Source organism: Leptopilina heterotoma, unplaced genomic scaffold (assembly GCF_015476425.1).
Source record: "Leptopilina heterotoma isolate Lh14 unplaced genomic scaffold, ASM1547642v1 Lhet_3, whole genome shotgun sequence".
Lineage (NCBI taxonomy): Eukaryota > Metazoa > Arthropoda > Insecta > Hymenoptera > Figitidae > Leptopilina > Leptopilina heterotoma.
In genome coordinates this window covers 431,833-448,436 of record NW_025111003.1, presented here as the reverse complement: position 1 = coordinate 448,436, position 16,604 = coordinate 431,833, and the positions used below count along the sequence as shown (strand labels likewise).

General features: G+C 31.0%; 1 protein-coding gene across 2 annotated transcripts in view; it reads right to left on the bottom strand.

Moving 5' to 3' along the window:
• LOC122504492 overlaps nt 1–15,205 on the bottom strand; it is a 31,154-nt gene extending 15,949 nt beyond the window's left edge. Inside the window, exons 1-3 of one of the 2 annotated variants that reach the window (XM_043615628.1) lie at nt 14,929–15,205; nt 14,760–14,846; nt 4,597–4,719 (exon numbers count right to left, since the gene is read on the bottom strand). In XM_043615628.1, the coding sequence (XP_043471563.1) occupies nt 4,597–4,716 (120 nt within the window). In that variant the 5' untranslated portion in view covers nt 4,717–4,719; nt 14,760–14,846; nt 14,929–15,205. Of the gene's footprint in view, nt 1–4,596; nt 4,720–14,759; nt 14,847–14,928 lie in introns of those variants that run through there. The other variant, XM_043615629.1, reaches the window with a different exon arrangement.
• Nucleotides 15,206–16,604: the final 1,399 nt, after the last annotated feature.

The window sequence follows — 16,604 nt, the reverse complement described above, 5'->3', positions numbered from 1 at the left end:
TTAGGAGTAGAGTAGAGGGGGGTAATGTAGTGCAGGGGGTAATGTAGTGCACTGGCTTTACTGACTAAACGAATGAATTGAATTACTTGCCGTTAATATGGTAGGGTTAAGGTATCAAATTATAGTAATGTATATATTATTTTGGCTTTATTGTGCTTCTTCTAAAAGAAGTTGTGGCGTCACTTCAAAAACACTAGATTTCGAAACCATATTTCCGTTTTTTTAGTGACTTGAAGAAAATGTAAGGCTCGTTAAAAAAGTATCGGGTAAGTCCTTTTTCCATGTAAAATTTACTTCTGAACAAAAATTTAGTATTGTTTTGATGTTTAATTTTGTTTTTATTGAGATATTGAAGTCAACCTGAAAAAAGTGCTTGGGGGCATTGTAGTGCACGGGGTTGGGGACAATGTAGTGCAATTGTACAGAGTACCTCAAATATGTATTATTTAACCATGTTTGCTTTTTGCACATTTTTGCAGTTTTCTTTCAGTTTTATCTAACACAGAAGCAAAGAAATCTCTAGTTTATAGTGGTGTTGTCCACGAGACAAGATGATACCATGCAAAGTCTCGATTTCGTTTATCGACAGTCGAGTTCTAATGGTGTGTACCGGACAAAAATCGACGGTGCACATCATTATACCTCGACGTCAAACCTCCCGCTCAGATTGTCTCACGTGCCGGAAAAATACCAAGCCAAATGGGCGCGAAACAAGGGTACTTACCCTTAGTCCTTAAACGACCACCAAGCGAGGAATCTATCCGACTGAGCTAATCTGTCGGTTGTATAATTATTTATATTAAAAAAAGAATTAAAAATGGCGACTGTAACTTAACTACATACGGCGCCGTATTTTCTTATGCGCCGTGCGTTTCACAGCCTCACCAGGTTATCTGAATCAAAAATTCTTGATACTCTCTTAAACTGAATTAGTGATATTTGACTGATTTTCAGTGACTCTATTCTCGCGATTTGAATCAGTGAAATTTCACTGAAAATCAGTTAAAAATGATTGAAATTTCAGTCATTTTTCACTGATTGGGCAATTAAAGAATAAATGAAATTTTCAATATGCGTGAGAAAAATTTCCAGTAATTTTCACTGATCTTTAGTGGATTTTCACTGATTCAGATTTAGAGAGTAAATTATTAAACTAGAATAAATTTAGAACGCCTTATCGTTTTGCTTTTTTAAGAATTTTTTAAATACATTTTTTGACCCATCCCTGCCGCAAGAATGGACTGAAATATTGTACTGGGGAATTAGTACTGAACGCTCAGTGCTATTTCAGTAAAAATTTGCTGCGTTTTAGCACTGAAATTGTACTGGGGAAAAATGGTGATGTTTATGGCCTGACCGTCATTAAATTGAAGGACGAATATTCCACTTTATTCCACGTACACAAAAATGTCGCTTTCTGATAGCTGACAACAGGGAGGAAAGTCATTCATTTCTTTGACCGTATGAAAATGGCGGCCGTGTTCTCCCATGGGCAAGAAAATTAGCTGTTCACATGCATTTTTCTTGCGCATGGGAGAAAACGGCCGCCATTTTCATACATTTCGAACAAGTGAATGACTTTTACTCCCTGTCGTATGCTATCTGAAATGGCCACTTTTGTACATTAGGAATAAAAAATATCGTAAGTAACACGAGAATAAAGCCAGCCAATTGCTTTACGATGATTTTTGTGACACGAGTGGAGGTCGAGGGCAACTCTTGTTGCTGAAGGACAATTTTAAAAACTTAAGGGGACCGGACACCACCTTTGCCTTGTTTTTTCAACATTTATTTTTTCATAGTAAAATGTATCGAAACACTTGGTGTGATTGTTTATGGTTAAACTCAGAATGATGATAGTTATGATTTGTTATGAATTTATTTATTTTGATTGGATTTAAAATGGTACAGGTTTTATTTATGAAAGGTAAATTATTATGTAACTGATTATATAAAAAATGATTGAGAAAATACTTTGAAATATCGTAAAAAAAGACGAGCGTGAGTTTTAGTACAGTTTTGTTAGGCCTCCGTCGCCACACTGCTTTTTCCCCCCACTTCCAGTACAAAAATGTTCACTCCCGTCTCAAAAGGTCCCAGAACCCGCACATTTTATTTAAACCACTAAAAATGTCCATCTTTTCTTAATACAAACAAACTAAAATATAGAAATAATGTCTGTGCGAAGTATAACACTGGGTTCTTTTCACACATATTAACATATATATTGAGGATTAAAAAAAAATATTTTTTTATTTATTCTGCCCTTCATGGTGACAAAATGGCGGCTGAAACGATTGTCCGGAAAAAACTGGTTGACACGATATGTCTGCTTCAAAATGTCGGAAACAAAAAATCCAAAGAATTTCTTAAAATATATGTCAGTGGCTATGGTATAAACCACAAAAAATGAATTTGAAAAAAAATGAGAAAATGGCGGCGGTTTGGATTTTTTTCCAAACCACCCTTTTTTTACCCCTTTTTTCACCCATAAAACAGTTAAAAAATGGGGTTAAAAATGGATGTAGAATGTTGGTTTTCCGGAACGTGAGATAATCTGAGCGGGAGGTTTGACGTCTAGGTATAATGATGTGCACCGTAGAATATTGTCCGTTACACACGATTAGAACTCGACTGTCGATAAACCTGTTGTACTCAGGAGAGGTTTTCTACAGTTTCCCTCTCCGCTGTCGAGAAAACCCATTAGACGGGTGGTCCAGGCAAATGCGAGTACTCCTAATTTTAAGCCGTTCTGTAGACGCCAAATTCAGTATTAAGTTTGATAATAAGGAAATTTGTAAAAAGAAAAATTACGGAAAATGTATAAACACTTGTAAGGCTGAAGACAGGTTTATAAACCAATAAATGAAAAAATAAAAAAGAATAAGTCAAGGTAACTATTAGACTTATGTACAGTAGGTTTCAATTATTTTTGCAACCTACTCTACTTGTATAAAATCGTGTATAAGTTCCTATACAAGATTTTGAGTTTTCTTGTACAAGTTAACCCTTGTGTCCATACCCAACAAATTCTACGTTGTCTCGCACCCGGGGTACGCGGGTACCCACTAAAGCAAAAAATTTATAAAAGATAATCTGACCAGCAGAACCAGGGGTATTTTGTCTCAGCGCTCCAGATCTTCGATATTTATGTTAAATATAATCAATTTCTTCAATAAAAAAGTTTTTTTGTTATAAATAAATAAAAAAATTATTTTAAACTATACTGCCGTCCAGTTTAAAAAAGGCACTATCTACATATTTTATGAAAAATGAGTTCTTTATACCGTTGGATTCGTAATGAAAAGTCGAATTTAATAGTCGTATTCGTAATTGAAAATTTTAATTAGATTAGAAGATAATTAGCGGTTAATTAAACTATCTACTGAGATTTTCGAGAAATATTTTTTAAAGTGGCACTATCTGCAGAAGTAGACGACCTATCTACAAAATTTTCAGGATTTTCAACCCACTTGACCCCTGAAATCCTGATTCACGAGCACTATGTACATAGGTTAGTCAGTAAACTGATCTCAAAAGTCACAAAAGTAGAGAACTATGTACATAGTGACGTTTTTCGTACATATTTTTCTCGAACTTTGGTTAACTTTCCGCGAGAGAGAGCACTATCTACAAGTTTAATTTTGCAAATAAAATAAAAATAATACAATAATTTGCAAATAAAGCTTTTATTTTGTATTAACACATATACATATATTTGCCATTAGATTAACTTGAAATTTGTTACTCGAGGGTTTTTGGGGTCGCTGATTACGAATCTGAAGTCAGATTTTTAAAATTCAAAATGGCGGATCCAATATGGCGAACGACAATTTAAAAATTTCATTAGTTTTACATGAAATTTGTTACTCGGGATTTTTTGGGGTCGCTTATTACGAATATGATGTCAATTTTTGAAAATTCAAAATGGCGGATCCAATATGGCGTTTACTAATATTGGATCCGACATTTTGATTTTTTAAAAACTGACCCCATATTCGTTTTCAGCGACCGTGAAAACCTCCGAATACCAAATTTCATGTGAATCTAATGAAATCTTTAAATTGTCGTTCGCCATATTGGATCCGCCATTTTGAATTTTAAAATCTGACATCATATTCGTAATCAGCGACCCCAAAAAACCCCGAGTAACAAATTTCATGTGAATCTGATGAATTTTAAACAATTTGTCTCAGCCTCCCAGAGTGCTGACACTGCATATCTATAGTTTAAACTAATTTTTTATTTATTTATAACAAAAAAACTTTTTTATTGATTTTTATTGACAAAATACCCCTAGTTCTGCTGCTCAGATTATTTTTTATAAATTTTTTGCTTTAGTGGGTACCCGGGTACCCCGGGTGCGAGACAACGTAGAATTTGTTGGGTATGGACACAAAGGTTAATGAATGTACTAATTATTAAATTGTATATGATTAAAATGTTTATGAATAAGTTTCTACACCTCTTTCCACAAAACGAATTAGGCCTTCATAAACTGGTGCAATGACCTTAATTCACTAAAAGATAACAAAAAACAAGGTTCGTTTTGCTTTTACCCTACTTAAATATAATATATTTCTATTATGTAGTTACGTTTTGAGGAATTAAATTGTAGTCTTTTCTGGAATTCAATCTCATGCGATACTTTGTAGTTCGAGGTACTTCTTTATCTACATCATTTAACCATAATTTTCTCAGTCTCTTGGCTGCCATCTTCTGAAATTTTAGTATTACATAGGTTATTAATTTCTACTGAAACATTAGGGAAGAGTGGGGCAAACCGGCCAGGTGTCAATATCTCCGGCCCTTTAATATTGCTTCCCTGATAATGTGAAACATTTTTGTTTTGTTATTAAAAAAATATTTATTTCGTTATAATTCAATCCTGTATTATTTTTTATATTATTATTATTATTGTTCACATGATTCTTTATTTTTATTGTCATTGTAAATTATATAAATGCAATATTATAGATAAAAATCCTAACCGGCCAGTTTGCAAAATTTTTTAAAGTTAAGACAGCAACTAAACAATAAAAGATCCCGTACAGCACAAGATATTCTGTGAATGTCTAGGGGATATTTATGGATATCACAGGTCCACAAAAAAAAATCGATGAAAGGTTCCTTTGACCAAACATGGTGTATTGTATGTATTTTGGGCCGCTGAAACCGAATCTGAAGTCCGTTTGGCTCCATCACGTCAGGATTTTTTCCTAACCTCAAAATACATGTCGAATTTTGCGTGATAGAAAAAAATTAAAAAATATTTACGGATTTAGCTTAATTTTAGGATAGAGGGGTTTTGAGGGGTCCCTGATTACAAAATTAAAGCCAAATTTTCAAAATACAAAATGGCGGATCCAATATGGCGGTCAAAATTTTCAAAAAATTCTTCAATTTTCAAGAAATTCTTGAATTTTTATAAAATTTTGTATCACGGGATTTTTGAGGTCACTGATTACGAAATTAAAGGTAAATTTTCAAAATACAAAATAGCGGTAAAAAAATTCTTCAATTTTCATAAAACTTGGTACCGAGGGGTTTTTGGGGTCGCTGATCACTTATTTAAAGTCAGATTATCAAAATACAAAATAGCGAATCCAATATGGCTGTCGGATTTTTAAAAATTTCTTTAATGTTCACAAAACTTGGTATCTAGAAGATTTAGGGCCGCTGCCCACAAATTACATCGTGAGCCTGCATCCAGGGCACCTCCACGTGGTGACGGCGGGCAACGGAGTTGTTCCGTGATCCGGCTCCCTGCATCCCGCTCCTTAAGGTGAGTCTGCAATGGGTTTAGTTGTACGTGTACCTGACACTAATCCCATTTTAAACTAACCTTTACGCCGTCATGGTAGGCACACGAAAAAAAAGTACGATGCGGGGAGTCGGAACCCCAGTATCGACGGCTGGCGGGCCTGCAGGCGTCGTCATCAAGCAACCGCAGCTCTACATTGGTGGGTGATCTGATTTCAAAATCATAGTTAGCGAGCTCAAAAACTCACAGATACTAAGTTTTGTAAAAATCCGACAGCCATATTGGATTTGCTATTTTGTATTTTTAAAATCTGACTTTAAATAAGTGATCAGCGACCATAAAATCCCCTTGGTACAAAGTTTTATGAAAATTTAAGAATGTTTTTTTCTGACCGCCATTTTATATTTTAAAAATTTACCTTTAATTTCGTAATCAGTGACCTCGAAAATCCCTCGATACAAAATTTTATAAAAATTGAAGAATTTCTTAAAAATTGAAGAATTTTTTGAAAATTTTGACGGCCATATTGAATTCGCCATTTTGTATTTTGAAAATTTGCCTTTAATTTCGTAATCAGGGATCCCTCAAAACACCTCTATCCCAAAATAAGGCTAAATGCTAAATCCGTTAATATTTTTAAATTTTTTTCTGTCATGCAAAATCCGACATGCATTTTGAGGTTAGGAAAAAATCCTGACGTGATGAAGCAAAACGGACTTCAGATTCGGTTTCAGTGGCCCAAAATACATATAATACACCATGTTTGGTCAAGGGAACCTTTCATCGATTTTTTTGTGGACCTGTGTATTTGTAGGACGTCGTACTTATGTCCCAGTAATATCTCTGAGATATCTTTGGATATACTTTAAATTTCCATAAACAAACCTCGAAAAGTTGTCAAAACAGCTTGTCAACGAATTTATATGTCACGAGATTAATAAGGTAAAGGTCCCAGTTATGAAACGCTTTCATAATTTTGTCCCTATTATGGAACAGTATTACAAAAATTAAAATAAATGCAATTAAAATTGGTGATAAGAATATTCTAGTTATTTCAATAAATTTTACACGATATAAGAATTATTATTTCTGTGTAGTATTTAATTTAAAAAGAAATTTTTAATTGCATTTTAGCTTTCAAATTAAGGTTAGCCAGGTTTACTGTCAAACTACCGTCTCATATTAGGTACACTTATTATTTTCATGTCCCGATTGATGGAACAGACAAAAAATATACGCAGCAAACACAACCTCAAACATTTTCAGTATTTTCGCATTACTTTTCTACCAAAAAATGGATTATATAATTATCTATTTAACTAGAATTTATTCTTTGTATTTAATTCTTTATAGTTGATATTCAAATTATTGGGATATGTTAATACAATTTTATTTACTAATTGAATAAAATAGGTGTTTCATAATCGGGACATTAATTTAGAAACACCCGTACATACAGAAATTATAATTATAATAATAATTATAATTATAATATTATTATTATTATTATTATTTTTATTTCATGAAAAATAAACATTTTAGGGCCACAAATACTGTTCACATAATACCAACCTTTCAATCTATACCAAAATTATTTATATTAACACTCCTAATTCCAACAAATTCATCATAGTTTATCTCTTATCAAAAGTTATAGTACATCATACTGCCATTAGAATGGCTCCACGTGCATGGCCCAAAAACATACCAATCTTTAAATCATGATATTTCCGTAAAAACTAATGTCAGAAACTTAACAAATCTACCTTTTGAAAGCTCATAATATTTTATGTTAAATTATATACAATTCAAAATTTTAAGAAATTACACAAAGATTTTACCAATCGACAAATTTTAAAAAGAAAATTAAAAAATTAAAGTTTTCTTGACAATTTTTTAATCTCTGTCTTATTTTTAAAAATTGCAGACAAAATTTAAAGCTTATGTAGGTTTGATTCTTTAAGTCTCATCTTTAATTTAAGACCAAAAACGTTAAAATATCTTATTCGGTTTGCGAGTTAGCATTATAAGTATCAGTTCATGTTTTTAGACAAATGCATTGAATTACTCAATTTTGTATTGTTTTTAACAATAAAAAGGCTCGCGACGAATATGAAAAGCAAATTAAAATTTGGTAAGCTCTTATAAAATCCATTTAACAATAAATATGAAAAAATCGTACTTAAACTTTAACTGTGTTTTTCTCAAAACACTGTTTTTTAAATCGGTTGCACGGATTCTGAGTAAACGGATGGATGTTTCTGTCTAATACTTTTTGCATATTGTTAAAAAATATGTTCTTTAGTGGCAACCGCGGAACGCCTCAAAATAAAAGCATCGATTTTGACGCCCTCTGCAACCTAACATAATATAAAAAATATAATTTTTGTAAAATTTTGAATTTTTACATATTTTGCACATTTTTCATGAGGGATCCCCCTTAATAAATTTTTAGGAAAGTTTCGGTGCTATGTGCGTTACCACCCAATCACGCTCGCTTGCTACGATGACTTGCTTCATACTTTAGAACAATTTGTCATGTTCAGTCTTACACGGAGAAAAATATAAAGTAACTTTTACTACTTTTATAGTAAAAAAAATTTCCTGTAAAGTATTTCTGTCAATGTTTACTACTTTTGGAGTAAATTTTGCTACATTCGAAATAATTTGTAAAAATTACCCTGGTTAAAAAACCGGACACATTTCGGACTAATCCGAAATTTGTCCGATACAATGCGGTTTATGGTCAGGTTTTTGTCACCCGAAATTAATCCGGAAAAATCCGAACTCTATACGATTTGTGAACAACTAGTGAATCCGGAGTTGGTCCGATGAAGTCCGACATTAATCAGTTAATTTTAACTAGTGAATACGGAATTAGTCCGAAACAGTCAAAAATTAGTCCAGACAATTTAGTGAATGTTATTAAAAAAATAATTATACAAGTTACACATATTAATTATTATTACTTTATGGTACATTCAACATATTTTTCGATTTACCTATCGCAATTTTATTTACATTAATTTAAAATTTCTAACGCTTGGAGATTCGAACCTACACTTATCTAACATTATATCGCACCGAAATCGAATACACTAACCACTATACCACGCTCGCATGGGAGTTCAAATTCATAATAGAATTTATGAAGTGCTACGAAAAGAAATTGTAAAAACAAATTGACTGCAGAATTAAATATTTTATTCACTATAGGCAAATACCCTGAATAAAAAGTGGGATCGTTTTTTATAGCTATTGAATCCGTAATTAGTCCGGTTTAGTCTGCAGTTAGTCAGATCATATGCGACTAGTAAATGCAGAAGTAATTCGGTTGGTTTAAGGGGTTACGTACACTTAGTGATAAATCGTCCAATCGCCCATCCTGCCGGAAGGACGTTCCGAAAAAAAGGCTTTTAAAAAAAGGGAATTCAACTTTTCTTTTCTGGAACTCCTTGGGATTAAAGTAGACGAAAAGACAAAAAAATCAATACTTTTGACTTTTTAAAATAATAATATTAAACCATTTTTCAAAGCCTTCAAACTTTCTATGTTTCTAAACAGTGAAAAAAACATTTTTTCGTAAATTTAATGTAAAATCCCCAAAAATCAATATTTTTTGGCCGGACAAGTCTCTTTCTCTTCAGAAACGTTCAAAGAATGAAACCTAATTGTTCAATTAAAAAAAAATTCATTTTTAATATTTTTCAGTATATCTGAGTAATACTCAGGCGCGAGTCCCTTCGAAATTGCTCTATAAAATTAATATGGAAGCAGATAAATATAAAACTAAATATATCGTTGGAAAGGTAATGAAACAAGCTTTCAAATGATGTAAATATCGAGTCTTTAAATTTATAAACCTAGGCTAGGCAGTCTCTTAAATAAAGCGAAAAGCGTCCTGCCGGGAGGACCGGGCTTCGTCATTCTGTGACTAAAAATTATGTGAATTTTTGGAACATGTAACTTCTTCAAACTACCCAGCCCTTAGTTTTGAACTTACAAGCCCGATATTTATATGCGCTGAAAGCTTGTTTCGTTACCTTTCCAATGATATATATCATTTTTTATTTATCTGAATCCATGTTAGTTTTCTTTAGTGATTTCGGAGGGACTCACCTGAGTCTTTTTCGTCCTGCCGGAAGGATGTTGGACGATCTATCATTAGGATTTTCAAAAAATCGATTTTTTTAAAAATGCATTTTCTAAAAGTAAACCATTTCAAAAGTATTCTCTGAAAATTTGAGACAAATAGGACTATTATTTATGGAGATATAGAATTTTAAATGGAGCCGTCTCAGCCGTTACTGTGGCCAGGAGGCGGTATTCAAAACTTTGAACTCGTTTTTCTCAAAACCATGTTTTGAGAGTCGGTGATCACTATGTAACTTGAGAACGGCTTTACCGATCGGTTTGAAATTTTTACCATTTATTTGTTATATAATTGTCCGGTACTTGAACGAAGGATTTTTTTTGACAATAAATTTTTTTGGTATAGCCGAAAATATGAGTAAAATTTTGGTCAAAAAACAATTTTTGACTTTCAACATCTGCCATTTTGCGAAAAATCAAAATTTTTCAAATCCCTTCGTTCAAGTACAGCATTATATCATTACCTAACGATTTCTTCTTCACGATTTGATTTTAGATGATCTAGTCAAGAGATAGCGTGATCACCGCGAAACCATTTTTATTTAAGGAGCTCACGCAAATGTTCTATCATTCGCATATTTCTTTATATTTATGGACTATAATTTCAGAAAATTTTCTTGAAATATATATATACAGTACCGTCCGCAATTGTCAGTCCACCCATTTTTAAAGGAATGACAAAAATTTTTTAATATAAAATTCATGAAAACTAAATTTTTTTTTAGTTTATATTTTGAAAGACGATAAAATTTTGAAAAGAATAAGACCTTACAGAAGTCATTTGGCCAAAATTTGTAGAAGATATTCCTAAAAATCGTCATTATTAATGTTTTTCAAAAATTTAAATAACTTCTAAAATAATGAACGCTTTTTAATAATCTTAGGCTTATTTTAAAGGTCTTTTTCTACGGAATAAGAATTACTTATAGGCATTAACCTGTCATTTTTAACTTGGAATAAGCATGACGTCAAAATTAGACAAAAAAATTGGAAAAATTTGAAATCAATTTTTTGTACTAAAAACTATTCTAGAACATATATATAAAACATGATATGGTGTAGATTTTTCAAGAAAATTTAATAAAAATATATGTTTGAGTTTCAAAAATTATTTTTCTTTTAATAATATTATTTCAAATTTTTTGAATTTTTTTGTCCAACTTTGACGTCATGCTTATTCCAAGTTAAAAATTACAGGTTAATGCCTATAAGTAATTCTTATTCTGTAGACAATGGTCTTTAAAATAAGCCTAAGATTATTAAAAAGCGTTCATTATTTAAGAAGTTATTCAAATTTTTGTAAAACATTGAAAATGACGATTTTTAATAATATCTTCTACAAATTTTGGCCAAATGAGTTCTGTAAGGTCTTATTCTTTTCAAAATTTTATCGTCTTTCAAAATATAAACCAAAAAAAATTTTACTTTTCATGAATTTTATGTTAAAAAATTTTTGTCATTCCTTTGAAAATGGGTGGACTGACAATTTCGGACGGTACTGTATATTTTATGTGGAAAAAGATTTGTTATTAATTATTTAAATGTGTTGCCACAAAAAATTCCTAAAAAACAGCTTTTTTTGAAGCTCTAACTGTACAGTAGTTTTCAATTATGCCTTCCAAGTTTGAACGTGTTGCACTCATATGTTTTCATGGGAACATATGAGTGTGACACGTTCAAACTAAAAAGGCATAATTGAAAACTACTGTACGTAACCCCTTAACCAGTGAATCCGCAGCTAATCCGAAACAGTCTGCTTATGGACAGGTTTTTGTCGCTCGGAATTTGTCCGGATAAATTCAAACTCAATGCGGTTTGTGTATAACCAGTGAATCCAGAATTAGTCCGATCTAGTCCGAAGTTAGTCTGATAATACGCAACTTGCAAATGTGAAATTATTAAATCCGAAATTAATTTGGTTTTGGTCAGGTTTTTGTCATACGAAATTATAATTATAGTTTGAATTTATCTGCATTTAATACAAATTGTTTTTAATATACAAATTCAATATTATACCAAAATCATTCCTGATTAAGTCTTTGAATTGGATTGAATATGGATTGTTTTGAACTGTCTGTGGATTGTATATATTTACAATAAGACTTATTTTCGGACTGTGGTGTTTTGATCAGAAATTATTCGGATTGACGCTGACTATTACCGAATTCTTTGCATACAGATTTTGGATTGTTCTATACTTGTTTTGGATTAAATCTTTTAACTGGATTAAATTCGGATTATTGCGGACTGAGTTCGTATTATTTACATAACAATTTCGGATTATTTCGTATTTATTTTAGATGAGTTTTTTGACGGACATATTTTCGGATTATAAAGTTTTTAATTAGAAATTACATGTATTTCAGTTTTGAATATCTGAGGATGCCTGTCGTCGACGGGCAAAAGCTCACAAATAAAATATTTTAAATTATTAAGATTATGGAATTTTATCAAACAATATAATATCGCACTAAAAATTATAAATCCAAACAAAATAACAGCACTATATAATTTCGGATTGTTGAGTAATAATTACGGATTTAATTCATAGACATTTAAGATTACTCCAGACTGATTTTTAGGATTCACAATTTCATTCGGATTGATGTTAGATTAACCCGGATTACTCTGAAATTTTTACCAGGGATATAATATGATTCGGGTTGCCGTCTATTACCGGATTCTTAGCATACATATTTCGGATTGTTTCGTATTTGTTTCGGAATATGATTTTACCACACTAATGCCGAATTGAAGCGGACTAATGTCGGATTCTTTGTGTACAGATTTCGGATTATTTCGTATTTGTTTCGGATTATTCCTTTTAGTTGGATTAAATCCGGATTGTTGCAGACAATTTTCGGATTCTTAGCATACAGATTTCGGATTGTTTCGTACTTTTTTCGGAATAGGATTTTGCCACACTTAATTTCAAATTGTTGCGGACTAATACCGGATTTCTTGCTTACAGAGTTCGGATTGGTCCGGAAATTTTGCGGATTAAGTTTTTTTAACTAGATTAAACTCGGATTGTTGCGGACTGATTCCGTATTCTTTACATATTGATATCGGACAATTCTGTATACTTATTTTAGAAGAATTCTTCACCGGTCATAAATTTGGATTGTTGCGGACTAATTACGGACTGAATTCGTAGACATTTAGGATTACTCCGGAGTGTTTTCGGATTCAGGTTTTCGTTCGGATTGATATCAGACTAGCGCGGATCATTTTCGGACCTTTTTCGTACAATTTTCGAACTAATTATAATTATAATATAATATATAATAAAATATAATATAATAATATAATATAATAACTAATTATAATTTCGAACTAATCTGTCCGTATTTAATCCGGAATTAGTCCGAAATTTTTACCAGGGTAGTAAAATTTACTTCGAACGTAGCAAAATTTACTCCAAAAGTAGTAAAAAAAATTACAAGAAATACTTTACCGGAAATTTTTTTCTATAAAAGTAGTAAAAGTTACTTTATATTTTTCTCCATGTATGAATTACTCCATTAAGTTGCAGTAACTATTTCATATAATATGGCCAACAGCTTAAAATTATTAATTTTATTTAATATTATTGAATTTATCACTTGGTGAAATTATATTAATATGTATAAGAAGTTATCAATCCTCCAAGTCAATCCAATTGATTGACTTCTTATACATATTAATATTAATTTTATTATTATGTAATGAAAAGAACCATTTTTTGCAACTAGATTAATAAATTCTTAATAAGTATCAATAAATATGGTTCTTCCAACTGCATAAATCTCAAAAATAACAATTTTACCATATGAAAACAGAAAATCCATTTATTTCTCTGCAACGTATAAGAAATAGTGCTTATTCACTGAAAAAATTACATATTTAATTCAAATAAATAATTGCTAGCCTATTTTCAAGTATGAATTAATTATTCCATGTTTTATGTTTTGGAAACAGTTCACATGTCCAGGTTATATAACAATTCTATCACATGACAATTCGGTTAACTGATAACTTTGTTAAATAACAGTTGAAGCAAATGACAAATACATTTTGATGGTTTCTATATTGAATAACATTTAAGTTAAGTGGTTATTCGATATTAAAAAATAATTGTAGTAATTAATTGTAATAATTATAGTCTTATATGACAGTTTGATTAAATTATATTTGGGCTATATTCATGCACAACATTTTAATTAATTAATTAAACTAAAGGAAGGGTAAACGGTATAGTGATTGCCAGTTTAAGGGATCTTGTATTGTAAATGAGGGGCCGATAGTAAAACGGTTTAAAATATTAACGGGACCGAAAGGGAATATGTGACTTTAGATCAAAAACAAGTTAAAATGATTATAGCATTTCTGAATAAATTAATTATATTAATGCATAAAATATTAACAATATTAAAAAAAAGACTTTTTTTGTTATAATTAATATTTTACCTTAAATAAACAAACTTTTAAGCAGAACTAAAATACGCATATGAGACAATTAAAGATAGATGTATCTTTAATATTTAAAAAATAAATATTATGATGGCAATCACTGTTAAGAGCTATCCCTATGAGAGTCTAACAATAAGAGATCTTTTTGAAAATTAAACTGATTTTTAAAACTATCAACGATACATCATTTTTAAAATAAAAAAATAAATAAAAAATATGTTTTATGATTATAATTATAAAATTAAATTGGTTCATTTCAATGTATTAAATTAACAAAGTCAAATTTCAATAATTTTTTTAAATATTGTTAAATGATACAAGTATGATTAATTAAAACGCATTATATTTTAATTTTTATAAATTATTATTCAAATAAATCATATAAACTTACTTATGATTGCATATCAGATGAAAAATTCACAAAGATTATATTCGTAAATTTACGGTAAATCGGTTCAAGTAACAACTTTGCGCCATCCTGAAAATAAAAAATATACGTTTAATATTAAATAGGTATCTATAATAATTAAATCTTTCATTATTAAAATTTTCAAACTTACTGTAGTAATAAATCATTTTCAGGGTTAATTAGAAGTCTGAGTGATTTTACACAGTATCTTCAACTTTTCACTTTTGCAGATCAAAATTCTTAAAGTACGAAAATAGGATTGCTTATGAATCTTTTTTTATTAAATATTACTATTATGAAAAATCAATTTTTATAGCATCACTTTAAACTTTTTACTTTATTATGGCTATCTCCAATACTTAGGATAATAAAAGTGTGCGTGGCACGGGTTACCATAGCAATCAATGCAAGGTCCGTTCATCTTTCGCACTCATGATTCTGTCGACGTAGGCTGCGGTTACACCTCTGCAAGCAGCCTGCCTGCCTGCAGGTTGTCATGGTAACGTACAAGAGTAAGAGAGTCAGTGACTTCAAACTTCTCCCTTACTCTCGTTGCTCTGCCTGCGCAGGCAGGCAGCCTGCAGAGGTAACCGCAGCTGTATTCTACTCACATGGGATAAGGGATGGGTAAGGGTGCGATCCCATGTGAGCGGAATACGTCGACCGAAAGCAGAAAATCATGAGTGCAAAAGAGATAGGTAGATACATTTATACGACGGTCGGTAGAAAAAAAAATTTACCGAAAAAGTCAAAATCGCGTTCACACTTTGCTTTTCCGATATAATGGAAAAACTGTTTCTAGCGGGAATTTAAAAATTTATATTTTATTAAAATGAATTAACACTGTTTTAAGTAAGAAAAATCAAGTTTTTATTAGATGAATATTGTTTTTTAATGATTTACAATAGGAAGATGAATTTTCCTGATAAATAACCATGTAAATAAATATTAATTAACTTTTGTTTTGAAAAGTTGTAAGCAACGTCACAGCTGTTGTTGATGCGGAATTTTATGTGAAAAAAAATCCATTATGAACGTTCCTCGTCTAAGTTAAACAAAACTAAATAAAGATTTATTAGGGATTTAAATTATCAAACAATAAATTACAACTGCATATTTTGTTTACAAAAAATTTACTTGCTTTATGTTGAAGGCTTGTCATACATTTATAGGTTATGTACACAATTACATCTACTACTTTTCGAAAAATAACTTATACTTAATAATAAAATGCATATTAAATATCCCCATTAAACATTTTTATTTAAATTATATAAATATTATTTAATAATTTGTGATTATATTTAGAATTTCACACAAAATTCCGCATCAACAACAGCTGTGACGTTGCTTACAACTTTTCAAAACAAAAGTTAATTAATACTTATTTACATGGTTATTTATCAAGAAAATTCATCTTCCTATTGTAAATCATTAAAAAACAATATTCATCTAATAAAAACTTGATTTTTCTTACTTAAAACAGTGTTAATTCATTTTAATAAAATATAAATTTTTAAATTTCCGCTAGAAACAGTTTTTCCATTATATCGGAAAAGCGAAGTGTGAACGCGATTTTGACTTTTTCGGTAAATTTTTTTTCTACCGACCGTCCCATGGCAGCGTTTTGCGTTGCGTTGCAATGAGAGAGAATGCAGCAAACGTATATTTGCGTCTTTTTCTCTCCCATTACGACGCAACGAAAACGCTGTCACGACGTGTGAGTTGCGGTCTCAACTCGGGTAGCGGCCTGCATAGCCGTTAGGGATTGGAAAGGTCCCGGCCCCCACCGAGGGTCCGCAATGGTCCTCACTGACCTTGCGGGAA